Below are 14264 nucleotides of genomic sequence, written 5' to 3' on the forward strand. Positions count from 1 at the left end.
TGGCCTCAGCATCCCGAGAGGATCTGGGATCCACTGTCATGGTCAACACCCTCACTCTGGTTTACAAGTGGAAGTTTCCCCAAAGCGGGGGTCCTGGTCCCCTTACCAACATGTCACACATCTGGGGGATGGTTCCGGAAACTCGTCCCGTGGTCCCATTCTCCTCTTACCTGAGAGGCTGTGCTCTGCAGCTTCATCAGCCCGTTCTCCAGCCTCTCGATCTTGGCGACCAGCTCCATCCTCTTCTTGGCCAGCAGGTTCTGGTACAGCTTGATCTGCTCCAGGAAGGTTTTGGGTGTGGTGTAGTTGTAGCGCCTCTCGGTGGCCAGGTACACCTTGGACATCTCGTTGACGGTCGTGTGCACGTAGGACATGAAGAGGCTGATGGAGGCCTTGACTTCCGGCTACAAAGACAAGGCAGGCCCATTCACTCCCCAGTGCCCTGGTGGAAGCGACCCAGGGGAAGAGGAGGCTGCCGGCCATAGTGGACCACAAGGTGGATTCCCTTACTTGCCAAGGACCCTGGATGAGAGGTACCCCCCTCTCAGTCTTGGCAGCTCAGGTGCCCAATGAGGCTCGAGATGACAAGGCCTGCAGGGCTCTCATGGGCAGTGGTGACGTGGCACCACCAGGGCACCTTTTCACAGCCGAGGTTATGACGGTTCTGAGTCACACATTCATGTATTCAGCATATTTGAATAACTAGGACGTCTGTAAGCATGTATTGGGCATTTCCTCTTGTGGGCCTGGGGGTTAGTACCTCCTTTCCCAGCCTCCTCTCTCCTGTGTCCATGGCAGAATCACAGCCCCTACCACCTGGGCCCCCCCAACCTGCCCGAAGACAAGCACTGGGAGCTTTGCCCCACGAATTGTCTGAGCAACATTTGTACACGCATGCTAAGTCGCTTCAATTGTGTCTGACTCTTTGCGACCCCATGGACAGCAGCCCGCCAGACTTCTCTGCCCACTGGGGTTCTCCAGGCAAGAATACTGGAGTGGGTTGCCATTTCCTTCTCCAGGGGATCTTCCTGACTCAGGGATCGAACCTGGGTCTCCTCCACTGTAGGCAGATTCCTTACTAACTGAGCTACCAGGGAAGCCCTTCTTCATCACTAGCGCCACCTTGATTTGGGAAGATATTCATCCGACACATGTTTCTTTGGCATCTACTTGGCAGCCCTCACTGGTGCTGGTGGTAGAGCCATTCGCTGGTCCTAGAAGGCCCCCGCCTCTATGTTCACTTGGGGGCATGGAGGACACATGGTCAGAGTGGCATTCCCAGGAATGGCTCATCCCACAGCTGAACGCTCTAACGGTGCAAGCAGGGAACTTTGCCCATCTTTAAAAGCCAGGGAGGAGGTTAATTTCAGGCTTATTTTATCCCACTGAACATGTGTTCAAAATAAATCAGGCACAATAACCACGTGGGATTTTTTCTAGGCTTGCAATTACTTGCATCAGCTGGGTCAGAGTTTAATGATCATTTCTAGGCCAGCAATGAACTCAGATGGTGAATGTGGGCACTGTCTTTTGATAAAAGACAGACACCGTAAATGGAAGGTAAAAAGTAAAAGACGACTTATGTTGCCCCGTTATACTTGTCTTGCCCTATAAAAGGCAGGTTACAGGCGAGGGAGCAGCCCTGGGCAGAGCCCCTTGGGCTGAGCCGTGTTGGGGCCCAAGGCAGAAGGAAAAAGTGTGCACCTTTATGCATGGATCAGAGTAAACACGTGCTCGGCAACAGGCTCCCCCCAGGGACTGTGTTCAAAGCCCGAGCTTCTCCATCTGTTCTCACATGGGCATCACACCTCCCTGAACCGGACCTGTGGAGCCCAGGACCCCCAGCAGGTTGAAATGACCATTCCCCTGTCAGAGTGACTCAGGGCCTCAAGATCAACAAATGATGGCCTTTGTTTATAAGTTTGATATTTTGAATGTCGCAGCATTTATTTTTAAAAATACCGCATTAAAACATAGCTGATCTTAGTGAAGTTTTTGGTGCCTCCTTAAGTTTTGCACCCAAGGCGAATGCCTCACCCTAATCCCGTCCCTGGAGGTAGATGTTGGGGACCCCTCCCTCCCAGCTCTGCACCCCGAGACTCACCTGAATCCCCTCCGTGTCCTCAAGGAAGCGCGCACTGACGGACACCAGGGCATCCTCTGGCCACTCGTGGAACCAGTTGATGGCCGTGCAGTTGACTACAGCGGGGAATTTTCTTGCTCGCACTCGCAGGATGGAGCCCACAGGGGAGAAACACAGGATCACCTAGAAGAGGACACAGAGGTTGCTCGCTGGGGGACGGCAATGCCTAACAGTGCTGCTTTTGCAGAAATCCCATTTAGAAGGGAAACTCTGTGCGTGGTGTTTGTCTCCAAGTGCGGGGGTGGGGGGTGGCGCGGAGAACATTCCCCATCCTAGACGAGAAGTGTGGCCATTTCATGATGTAGGGGTGCAGGGGAGCCCAAGCCCTCCTGAGGTGGCCCTCGCAAAGAGGGAAGGATGGCTGGGTGCCAGAGGGAGTGGGGAGTGGGCATCCATGCTGGGCAGCGAGGACGCAGGTCCCTTTAGCAAGTCTGGTCCTTGCGGGGAGGGAGGTATGAGAAGAGCAGGGCTACCTGGCTGGGGGAGGGGAGGGGAGAGGGCAGTGGTCCTACTGGACACAGACTGGAAGGGAGAGAAGGACCCAACATGCACTCAGTCTAACTCGAGTAGCTTAGCCAGCACCCCCCAAGAGGGAAGGTGGAAGGTCAAGGTGAACTAATCTATTTAAACGTACGCTATAGTGGAGGAGTGCATACAGAAAACACTTCTTTTTGGCCACGGGGCACTACTAACGGCCCACCTCCACCAGGCAGCCCACTGGGACTCTCCTAAGAGTTTTCCACGTCCTGTGCGAGGCAGAACAGCCCCCAACTCCTCCCCGAGTGAAGACCCAGCCTAGAAGACCCCTCGGAACCCTCCAGGCCCCAGGACCCCCTACCTTCAGGTTCCTGCGCACTTTGTCAATGAAGAACTTCCAGCACGCCTCCCGGGTGTCTGTCAGGCCGAGGGACTTCACCTGGGGCCGCATGGAGGAGATGATGTTCTCCACCTCATCGTCCATGAACAGCCCCGGGATCTCCCCCGAGGCCAGCAGGTCGTTGATCAGCACCAGGAACTGCTCCTCGGCCACCTGGGAGTCGGTCATCAGGAACACCGAGGGAACGTTCTTCACGGCTGACTTGATGTACTGGGCGCCAAGGTCGAGCTGGACCCGAGGAAGACACCCTCAGAGGTCTCACCAAGAAGATGCTCATTCAGAAGCATCTCGCACCACCACCCAGGGCAGGGGGGCACCCGCAGATCGGCTCCGTAAGAAACGGCAGGGTCTGTAGATGGAGACTTAGGGCCTCGAGGGGAGGAGGCCCACTTGTGGAGGTACCACTCGCCACAGTGCTGAACTGGAAGCATCCCCGGGGTCCCTGGGCTGCTGACACATGGCTGGCCCCTCACTCAGCTTAAAGCGTTTCTTCAGAGGGTTTGGCCCAGCTCTGGGGGCCAATACTCTGGCCTCGGGAAGAGGGCTCCTAGAAGTCAAAAGCGTGCCACTGCCTGGCCTGGGGACTGTGTGTAGGGGGCCTGGAGAGCTGACCCAGTGGGTGGGAGCCCGGCTAAGCCCCGACGCCCACAGGTGCAGACAGAGCGCTGGGCCATGACGAGGGACTCGCTCTGTCTCTCCCTTCTCATTGCACCACCCGGTTCCAGCCTTTGTGGGTCACCGGGGCTCCTGCGGCACCCCCTGCCCACCATCACCCCTGAGCAATCTCTGTTGTCTTCAAGCCATCTTCCACTTTGCCCCAGAACACCACCACATCCTGCCCTTCCTCTGCCCAAATGTCCTTGATGGTATCTTGTTTTCTTGGGACCATGTCCAGGATTTTCCATGAGGCACATGATGGCCCTCGGGCTTGGATTCTGACCCTTCCCCCCGCCCCCAAGTCTCCGGCTTCCAGGGGGGGTCCATGGCTGTTGCTATGACTTTATAATAGAATCGTGAACGTATCTGTTATACTAACAACATATACCTTGTTAACTTCTTACTGCAACACTACTATCAGAACAATAATAATCCATCTTCTAACCGTTCAGGAGTCTGCTTCCCCTAATAGGATGCAAGGTCCTATAGGTCTGTTTATAGCTGTCCTTACTTCCGAATCTACAGAAGCTACTTAATAAATGATGACAAGGGACGAGTGCAAAGCTGGCTCGTCAGGGGTGCAGGAGCAGTGGATGGGGACGACACGGATCACAGAGCTGCTGCAGCTCATGCCAGGGAATAAAATAGCAACAGCCACGGGTGGTCCCAGGGTGAGGTAACGGGAACGAAGCCCTCACGAGGGCAGAGTATGATGCAATCATGAAGATAAAAGCAATATGATTAAGCTAACAGACTAGAAGCTTTATCAGTGGAGAAAACTCAGTACTGCTACACAGCTCCGGGTGCAAGGATTCTCTCCACTATGAGAGCACTTGTGGGGTCAGTGAGGACCCGCTCGGCTCAGCTGAGAATCCACACACTCTGATTCAATCCAGGAGGCAGGACCTACATTACTAAGACCTCGTCCTTAAGGCTTGGGTTTAAAAATTAGAGCTGGCTAGTGTTTGATAGAAAGAGTAGGCACTGGGGACTCTGACAGGCCGGACGCTCACCTGGAGGCTGCAGTCCCTGGCACAGCCTGAGAGCAGGGCCGAGAGCCAGCTGACCATCCCCGTTATCCTTCCTGGGGCCCCAGCCCGCAGATCACCCCGCCCTCTTGCTGAGATCCCAGGGCGCCAGGCTCTGGTGGGGGTCCAGACCATCCCCCCCTGCCCAAGGCCACCTGGGCAGTGACTGTCTTGCAGCCTTGAGTGGAGGGGCGGGTCCCCTGGGCCAGCCTCGTCCTGGCCCACAGAAGCACCAAAGCAAAGAGAGAGACACCATGGGACACGGTCAAATCAATTTCAGCTCTAATCTGAGCGGCGGCCATGATAAGCTCTAGACTAATCATGTTTGACTAGCTCACAGTTCCCCGAGAGAGCAAATTTTCCGGAAAAATAAATCAATAAAAAGCCTCGGCAGCACGTCCTGGGGATGGGAGACCTGTTTGAGCTAATGTTTATTCAATTAATTCAGAGAGCGGCCCTCTCAGAACCCCAAGCAGGCGGTGAGACTGCTGGTTAGTACTGGTTCTGAATGATTGAATCTGGAAAACCGGGAAAGACAAGGCAGCAGGCTGCGATGACCAGAGGTGAGAACCCACCCCCCTCACTGCTGTTATCTGAGGGGACTCCAGCTCTCATCTACCGGAAACCCACGCTTCCATTTACCTTCGGCACATGGCCATGGGCCCTGGCCAAATGTGTCCCTGGCCTTTGCCGTCTTGAGATCAAGACCCTGCTGGTGACCATCCCAGTCTCTGTGTCAGATGCTCCATTTCGGGGAGTGGGCAGACTCCTCCCCCCGCCCCCCCCCGCCCTCCTCCCACTGCCAAGGGCGGCTTATTGAGAGGCGACGCCCTCACCTTGAGGTCTGGGATCCCATAGCCCTTCTTGAGGGTGATCTGGAACACGTCCAGGGCGCTGATGTACGCGGCCAGGCGGGAGAGGCTCTGCTTGCCGCTGCCGCCCACCCCCACCAGCAGGGCGTTGCCCCGCGGGGACTCCAGGATGCGGTTGATCCTGCAGATGTGGGCCACCGCATCCTCGAAAAGCACCTGAAAAGAAGCCGGGGCAGAGAGACCCCAGGTGTCTCACCGGCAGGATGCGCCTCCCTCGCTTGTCCCCCGGCTCCAGCCCCACAGCTGCCCACTCGACCCCTGGGCTCACCAGGTTCATGACTGCATTGACCTCGTTGTAACTGTCCAGGACTTCCACCAGGAGCTTGTTCAGCAGAGCCAGGTCGGTCACCGGCAGGTATTTGGGGTCTCCGATCCCGTGAGCAAAGTGGCAGAAGATGTTTGGTTTGGCAAATAGGAGCTCATCACCAAGATCCTAGATGTCGATGGGGGCGGGGCAGGGGAGAGTCGGCTCTGGTGGCCACCACCGGCCCACGGAGCCCAAGCAGCAGCCCTGGCATCTTGCCCGACGGCCTCAGGAGGCCAGGTCACCTCTGCTGGGGCCCACACTGATGCTGCCAGGGGCCCTGCAAACTGCTGGGCAAAAGCCCCTGGTCTGTGTCTCACTGGGAATGAACTGACAGTCCAGAAAAATGATTCTACCATGCAAACCCCAGACCCACAAGCAGAGTGTGTTACCCCGAGCAGAGCTGTCTCTGCCTGGCGGCTGGAGGGAGAGGTCTTCACCTCCTGACCTGCCAAGAGCGCCTCTCCTCCTCGCTTGGGCCATGCCCACGTGGCAGAGCCATCTCGTGGGACCCAGCATGGTCCTTCCCATTCCCATCCCAGGGCCCTTGCAAGGAGGCGAGGATTGTTGGGGGCCCCTACTCTCTCTGCCCCTCGGAACCTTCCTGGGCTTGGCAGGGCAAGTTGGTGGCCTGACTCACGTCAAAGAACTTCTTGGTGGAAGCGATGGTGACCCTGCGCAGTGTGTCCTGGTCCTTCTCATCCACCATCTTGTCGCTGTACACGCGTTCGGCCTCGTGCAGCCAGAGGCGGACGAGGTCCAGCGGGAATTTCAGGATCTCTGCGGTGGAGAACAGGAGCCCCTGCCCCAGACGCGGGATGGTCAGCATCCTTAGGTGTGTTGGGAGGCAAGCCAAGTGCCGCACACAGATCAAACGAGAATAGTGGCCGCTTTCCCAGGAAGTGATCCAGTAGAGTGGGAAAGTAGCCCCTCGGAGCCCAGGAAACTAGAGACTGCCAAGGCCACAAGTCCTGGAGGCTGAAGGGGGTGTCTGCGGTCTGAGAGATGGTGAGGGGGATTCTCTTCACCAGACAGGGTTAAGGGCTGCCCCCTCTAATGGGGTGGATGGTGGAGAAAGGGACAAGGGGTCTGATCAGGCGCGAGCCGACTATGGGTGCCTCGAGGCGGCCGTCAAGCTCAAGCTCTGCAGCCAGCCTGCCCGGCCTGGCCTAGCTCAGCTCTTTGCCAACCAAGTGACCTGGCAAGTTCAATGGGTGCTTATTTTCCAGGCCCCTGTCCTGAGTTCTGGGAGTGCAGCGATGACGGGACAGACTCTGCCTTCATGGAGCTCCCCTTGTAGCGGGGAGACAGAACCAGACAAAGTCACAAGGTAATCACATGTTGTGATGTGTGCTGTGACGTACACGGGGACGGTGGGACAGGGTGTGTGGGGAGGAGGAGGGGCCTCTCGGGGCACGACGTTTGAGCTGACACTTGAGATGGGAGGAGATGGGCGTGACTTAACCTCCCTGAGCCTTGGACTCCCCATCTGCAAAAATGGGGCTATCTGAGCATTCTGCGTTGTTTGGAGGAGGAAACGGGGATGTAAGTGGCCAAACCCAGTGGCTAGTTCAGTCCATCCATAAGAGGAAACATCACCACCACCACCATCAAGACTCACACAGTCACCACCCCCACCATTAAGCCATCACTATCATCGTCATCACCATGACTCCCACCATTATCATCACCCCATCATCACCAGCACCACCATAACCATCACCACCATCATCACTATCAGCACGGTCACCATCAGCATCAGCACCACCATCACCATAGTTACCATTATCCCCATCATCACTATCAGCATGGCCACCACCAGCATCAGCACCACCATCACTATAGTTACCATTATCCCCATCATCACTATCAGCATGGCCATCATCAGCATCAGCACCACCATCACCATAGTTACCATTATCCCCATCATCACTATCAGCATGGCCACCATCAACATCAGCACCCCCCATCACCATCCGCACCATCACCATAGTTACCACCACCACCATGGTCACCACCTCATCATCATCTGTCATAACCATCATCGCATCATATCCGCCTCCATCACTGTCATCCAACCCTAGGGCACTTTGCTTTCTCTCCCGAGAATGCAGAGGAGGAGAGCACCCGTGGATTAGGCATTGGCCATAAGGTGGCATTACACAGCGCTAAGAGAGCAGTACCTGGAAAATATTGGAGAGGTCCCTGAGATTGAAAACATAATGAAACTTAATGGCCGTGGGAAGAAACGTTGATGTCACTTTCTGGTGCAGGGCTGTTCCAGGAAAAAGACACATCGATTCTTGTGCACTCTTAATGGCCTCAGGAAGTGCAAAGCTTAAGCTATAGTTTCTACAGCAAATGGACTGTGAGACGGTGACAATTTAAGAAATCTGCAGGGGGAGGGATTTTGCCGCTCTGCTCATGTGTCAATCATTGCTATATACAGAATTTCCTATCTTCCACCTCCCCCCTCGAGCAATTGGATCTCATAATACCCTCCGTTGAAACACAGCGTCATTGAAAACAAATATTGATTTGAAAGTATAAATAAAATATTTAGCAGGGGAGAGTATGAAGCTGCCGTCGGCCCCATAACGCAGCGGGTCTTACGGACAGGAGGGGGGCGAGGCTGGCCGGCTTACCCAGGGCGGAGGCCACCAGGTGGCTGCTCATCCTCTGGACCGCAAAGGGCGCCGAGCGGTAGGACAGGTGCTGGCTCAGGATGGTGCTGTAGATGCTCATGAGGGCCTCCTGGCCCGGGAAGCTCACCGCAAACACACAGAAGTGGCGCTGCCCGGAACAACCAGAGACCCTCGTCAGGCCATGCGTGCGGACCAGCTTGGGGCAGGGCCGCCTTCCTGGGGAGCAGACTCTGTCCTCGTCTCCTGGTGTCTTGTGGGCATGGTCAGAATGGACAAGTTCCCTCAAGCCTTGCGTGTGGTGAGACCGCCCCCCGCCGCCACCCTTAGATACTGATTCCATCTCAAAACAGCCAAATTCACGTCCCTCTCTTTGGGGACAACTTGGCGGAGGCCACAGAGTGTCTCAGTGCAGCCTGGGTTTACATGTCAGATCTCCATCTGTCCAAGGTAATTCAGGGTGAGGCCCTGCCCCGATTACAGATGCAGTATAGGATATCCTGCTAAGTCTAAATTTCACACAGAAATTTTTTAGTACACATACATCTCAAACATTGTATGGGACGTGATTTGCTGTTTTTCTGAAATGCAGATTTGCCCAGGCATCTGTATTTTCATTTGCTTAATCTGGCAGCCTCTTGATGTCCCCACAAATGTGCTGACATCCAAAAGTCTGGGGCGTGCTCCAGGGAAAGCCAGCCTGCCACCCCTACCACCCCACATCCATGCTCTCGTCCTCATTGGACAAATGAGCTTCGGACTCATGCAGCCGACCAAGACGAGTCCAGTTTCTGCCCACCTGAAGTCTGGGGTCGATGGTGAAGGACCCGGAAGTGGGGTTCATGCACGCCACGTACTGACAGTTGTGGACGTCCTTCAGCGTCAGCTTCTGTCGGTCGTACCTGCGTGGCGGAGGCCAGCATCAAGCCCTGCTGCTGGCGCCCAGGAGCCACCCTCTGCACCCCACCCACCCTGGTCATGCCTTGCATATGGTTTTTTTTTTTTTAAAAAAAAAAAAACACCGTGGGACTTCCCTGCTGGTCCAGTGGCTAATACTCTGCACCCTCAGGGCAGGGGGCCCAGGTTCAACCCCTGGTCAGGGAACTAGATCCCACACAGCGCAACTAAAATCCTACGTGCCAAAACAAAGATCAAGTATCGTGGGAACAAGGCCCGCTGCAGCTAAATAAATGAATGAAAGAAAGTGAAAGTGAAGTCACTCAGTCAAGTCCGACTTTTTGTGACCCCATGGATTGCAGCCTAAGAGGCTCCCCTGGCCATGGGATTTTCCAGGCGAGAATACTGGAGTGGGTTGCCATTTCCTTCTCCAGGAGATCTTCCCAATCAGAGATAGAACCCGGGTCTCCCGCAGTGTAGGCAGACACTTTACCGTCTGAGCCACCATAAACCTCAATAAGTATCGATTATATGTGAAATGGCCAACTGGACTTTATGCTCTAGAGATTGAGAAAATTTTTGAAACGGGAGGCAACAGAGTGGCTCATTGTGTACGCCTGGGTGTACGTTTCAGCTCGACTGGGACTCTAGGGAGGCTGGCTAACCCCTCTGTGTCTTGACCTGCCCCCCGCCCAGACCCCCCAGGCCCGAAGCCCCGTCAGCCTGGTCCTGTGTCCCAGCCCTGCCTCCCCACCTGTGGCAGACCCCTCACCCCCGCCTACCAGTGCCCGTGGTCCATGTGTTGTCGGATGAGGGTGTGGGGGGCCACCGTCCCGTACTTGTCCACCTCGGGCATGTTCATGTCGTCGATGAAGTAGATCAGCTTCTTGGTGCCTGGCGGTCCGTAGTTCCGCCCTGATTTCTTCTCCAGCGGTTTTTCGAGAACCCCTAGAGAAGGGAATGGGGTAGCCCCCATGGTGCCTGGTCGATCCCAGAGGCAGCGGCCCAAAGGGTAGCCCTGGGGGCCACCAAGGACAGGCGGGTTGGACTCCAGCCACCCAGGGAAGGAAGAAGAGAGGGGTGGGCACCACGGGTCCCAGGCAGGGGTGCAGGAAACTTGTGTTCCATTGACCTTGGGCCACCCAAGACTGGCTGTGAGCTCCCTGTGGGATCTGGTACCCCCACTATGGGGACAGAGACCAGTGGGTGGGGAGCATGGGAAGTGGAGAGGCAGCTGCTGAGCTCCCGGGGCTGTGGTAAGAAGGGATGGGGCAACTCGGGGTGGGATCGGGGGGCAGCACGTCAGACAAGAGTGACCGGGTGTGTCCAGGCCAGGCAGTGAGCACCTGGGCTCGTCCTCGACCGTACCCTGCAGCATGGCTGAGGTCGTGTAGAAGTTGAAGGGCACGGCCTGCACCAGGTAGTCGTCTGTGCTCAGGCTGTCCAGCTTGTCCCCCATCAGCACCGACTTGCCCGTCCCCGCGTTCCCCACCAGCATGACCGGCCACGACTTCTCCATGAGCAGGTCCATGAAGTAGCGGATGCGGATGGTTTCTGTGGTGTGCACCAGGGAGGCCTGGTCGGGGGCGGAGGGGGGCGGGAAGACGTCAGGGGAGGAGCCATGACCTCAGACAGACCCGGGCCTCCAGGTCCCACCTCTGGACAAACTTACAGACCTGGGCAGTGTGTTAAACCCCCCAGTCTTACGGAAAAGGTCCTACTGATGGAAACTGTTTGCGACTGGACGTCCCGATGAGAAGCGTGGGGTGGGACTCTGAGTCCCGCTCCTCAGTCGTCGTCCATCGTCACTGTTCTGGGCCGTTTTGGGCCGTTTACCTGCAGCGGGACGTCGGGGTCCAGCTCGAAGGCGGGCACTTTGTCTGTCCACGGCAGGAACTTCTTGGTGTCAGGGTCTATGTAGTAGTCGAAGACCGTCCCCTGCGAGGGGAACTTGATCGTCTTAAATTCGTTGATCCACCACCTGCTGAACTCGACCCGATAATCTACAAGCTGTTGGGAGGCAAAAATGAGGCTCAGAAAGGGCCCTGCCTGGAGGGATGCCGGGAGACTGCACCTGGGCGGCCGGCTGCTCACCTGGTCCTGGAACATGGCCCCCCCGAAGGCCCAGAAGCAGGCGAACACGAAGTAGAGCTCATAGAGCTCCTTGGCGGAGTCGGGGGGCGCGTTCTTCTCCGTGAGAAGGCACTCGAGCAGGTAGAGGATTGTCTGGATGATGGTGATCTCAGGCACCGGCGTGATCTTCTTAAACCCAAAGCGGAGCTTGTCCAGGCAGGTGGGCAGGTACTTGTCGAAGAGGATCATCAGGTTGGCCTTCTCTGACTGCACCTTGCGCCTCTCGATCCAGCTGCTCACCACCCTGGGGAAGGCGGGAAGGTGCTGAAGGACCAGGCCACCGGGCAGGGTCCCTCTGGTGACCCTCCCCTTGCTGAAGGCTTCCACTGGTGCTCCTGCCTGGTGATGGGGCCGGTCCTGAGACCTTCAGAGGATCTGATGAGGGCGTGCTCTTTCCCCGGGGCTCTAGCTGTGGGGTGCTGTCCACCTAGAACAACTAGGAGCCACGCTTCCTACCCTCAGATGTGGCCGATACTGAGGACAGTAGGGCTGCATATAGGAGGAGAGGGGAGGAAAGTATTCAGAACATCATCTGGGGGACAGACAGGGAGGGGGTGGGAAGGGAAGAAAAGGAGAGGAGCAGGGATACATCGTGTTAGTATCTGGACTCCTGGATCCAGCCATGCCTGAAGCATGCCTGGTGAATTGAGCCAGTCGACGCTTTTAGTGGAAGAGTCCAAACCAATACAACAGGCGTTCCTGGGGAGCCATGTTGCCGGGAGTGGGTTGCACAGAGGTGGTCCCCCACGGCTGTGAGGGGTGTGGATTCCAGAGTCTGAGTGCCCGACTTGAATGGGCTCTTGTGTGGCCAGCGGTAGCCTCGGGTAAGTTACTCAACACGTCTGTGTCTCAGGTTTCTCATCCATAAATGAGAGTGATGATGATAACTCCCATTTGGAAGGACTACCTGGGTTGATATTTTTAAGGCTCAGAGGACAGGGCCTGGTGCACAGTAAGTGCTAAATAGGCGCCTGCTAAAAGCATAAAGAGTGCTGGCCGATGAGCTCAGTGGGCTGCCGTTTCCAGGATGCCCGGAGCATAAGCAGGAGGCTCACATCACCCAACGCAGCTTGCCTGCCCTCTGCAGACACGCCTTTCTGCAAGTGAGTGCGTGTTCTGGAAGCTCCGAGTCTCACTACATCCCCAGCAGATGAGGGAACCAAGAGTTCAAAACCTCTGTCCTGTTGCCCCCGGGTTAACTAGGTAACAGAGAAGATTTTCAAACGCTTGACAAGCAGACATGGGCAAGCAAACACGTGCAGTTAAGAACTGAATTCCAGGTACACTAGGTCTTCAGAACGGAGACCAATTTGCAAATCTATACATAGACTGCCGCATTTGCCTTCTATCTAGCAGGCGGATATATCAAATTTTAAATTTTGCTTTGTTAGAGACATTTAGTGCATGCAAATGTGTGTGCTGGTTTTGATCTGAAAAGCCAACTCAGATATATAACACCAAGAGGACAAGAGGCTCCCCTGTGGGCACCTGTCCTGTCCCCAGAGGCCATGGGACCCTTGGACTGTGCTTCACGTCCCCATCCGGGATGGCTGCCCCTGCGGGAGTGCTGCTCTTCCTCTGGGGCTGGCTGGGGGTGCCCTGAGCTGGCTCTTAGCCTCTCCACTTCTCTCCAGCAAAACCCAGGTTTCCTCTTGGTCCCCAAGGAGCCACTCAGAGTCTCCTGGTCATTCCTCTGGAGCCCCAAAGACCACTCCCGGCCGAAGGGCGCGTCTCCTTCAGACCACTCAGTGCCCCTCCTCTGCCCACCCCTGCTGATCTTCTGGCTCTTTCCTCCCCGCCCCTGCTGGGTGTCCCCCTGGGCGCCCCTCGGCCCCGTCAGCTTCTTCCTGTCCCCCTGCATCTTAGCGGCTCCTGCTCGGACTTTGTTCCAGTTCTCTTGCCTTGTCTGCTGCCCACCCTGGAAAAACCCAGACATGTGACGTGGGAAGAGTTGGCGGCCCCTCAGAAGACATGTCCCCCTGCGGTCTGCAAATGTGGCCTTATTTGGGAAAAGGGTGCTTGCAGATGAAATCAAAGTCAGGATCTCAAGATTGAAACATCATGGATGAGGGTGGGCCCTGATCCACTGCCTGGTCCTTATAAGAAGGGAAATTATGACACACAGGGGTGTGTGCGGGGCGGGTCACCTGAGATTCAGAAAGTGGCCACATCCATCTACAAGCCAAGGATTGCTGGCAACACTAGAAGCTGGGGGAAGAGGTCCCCCCTCAGAGCTTCTAGAAGGAACCAACCCTCCCAATGCCTGGTTTCAGATCTCTGGCCTCCAGAAGCAGAAGAGGATAACCCTCCATTGTGTAAAGCTGCCTGGTTTGTGGTCCTTGGTCATGGCGGCCACAGGATGCCAGCAAAGAGGGCAGACAGGTGATGCTGAAGAAGACGGCACAGTGGTGCCAGGTCTCGGCGGCCCCCGGGCCCCTGTGAGTCAGGCCAGCTCCAGTCCCTCCCCTGCCAGGCCACGGCGCTTGAGCACCCCTCCAGCCCCGGCCTTGCTGTGTGGGGAGCTGGGCTCACTTCCCACCACAGAGGCACACAGAGCACCAACTCTCCGCCTCCCCGGCTCCCCCTAACTCGCCTGCACCTGGAAACCCTCCCACCTCTGCTCCGCAGCGCTCATCTTTCCCAGCTGCTTCAAGACTCATTTCTAGAAAGACCCTCCTTTTGAGGGCCTCCTCCCAGTTCCTGCTCCTCGA

At 56.3% G+C, this 14264-nt stretch overlaps 2 protein-coding genes across 2 annotated transcripts in view; one reads left to right on the forward strand and one right to left on the reverse strand.

Annotated features, from left to right (window-relative positions):
- PGS1 (phosphatidylglycerophosphate synthase 1) overlaps positions 1 to 7135 on the forward strand; it is a 70037-nt gene extending 62902 nt beyond the window's left edge. Inside the window, exon 10 of the mRNA XM_055575277.1 lies at positions 7111 to 7135. The gene's annotated coding sequence lies outside the window, so the exon portion shown is untranslated. The remainder of the gene's footprint in view (positions 1 to 7110) is intronic.
- DNAH17 (dynein axonemal heavy chain 17) overlaps positions 1 to 14264 on the reverse strand; it is a 98537-nt gene that overhangs the window by 27038 nt on the left and 57235 nt on the right. The window contains exons 46-58 of the mRNA XM_055575270.1: positions 11515 to 11797; positions 11257 to 11430; positions 10789 to 10996; positions 10203 to 10368; positions 9323 to 9425; positions 8527 to 8674; positions 8065 to 8156; positions 6522 to 6683; positions 5846 to 6010; positions 5542 to 5733; positions 2982 to 3248; positions 2105 to 2266; positions 171 to 404 (exon numbers count right to left, since the gene is read on the reverse strand). Coding sequence (XP_055431245.1) covers positions 171 to 404; positions 2105 to 2266; positions 2982 to 3248; positions 5542 to 5733; positions 5846 to 6010; positions 6522 to 6683; positions 8065 to 8156; positions 8527 to 8674; positions 9323 to 9425; positions 10203 to 10368; positions 10789 to 10996; positions 11257 to 11430; positions 11515 to 11797 — 2356 coding nt within the window. The remainder of the gene's footprint in view (positions 1 to 170; positions 405 to 2104; positions 2267 to 2981; positions 3249 to 5541; positions 5734 to 5845; positions 6011 to 6521; positions 6684 to 8064; positions 8157 to 8526; positions 8675 to 9322; positions 9426 to 10202; positions 10369 to 10788; positions 10997 to 11256; positions 11431 to 11514; positions 11798 to 14264) is intronic.

Source organism: Bubalus kerabau, chromosome 4, assembly GCF_029407905.1.
Source record: "Bubalus kerabau isolate K-KA32 ecotype Philippines breed swamp buffalo chromosome 4, PCC_UOA_SB_1v2, whole genome shotgun sequence".
Taxonomy (NCBI): domain Eukaryota; kingdom Metazoa; phylum Chordata; class Mammalia; order Artiodactyla; family Bovidae; genus Bubalus; species Bubalus kerabau.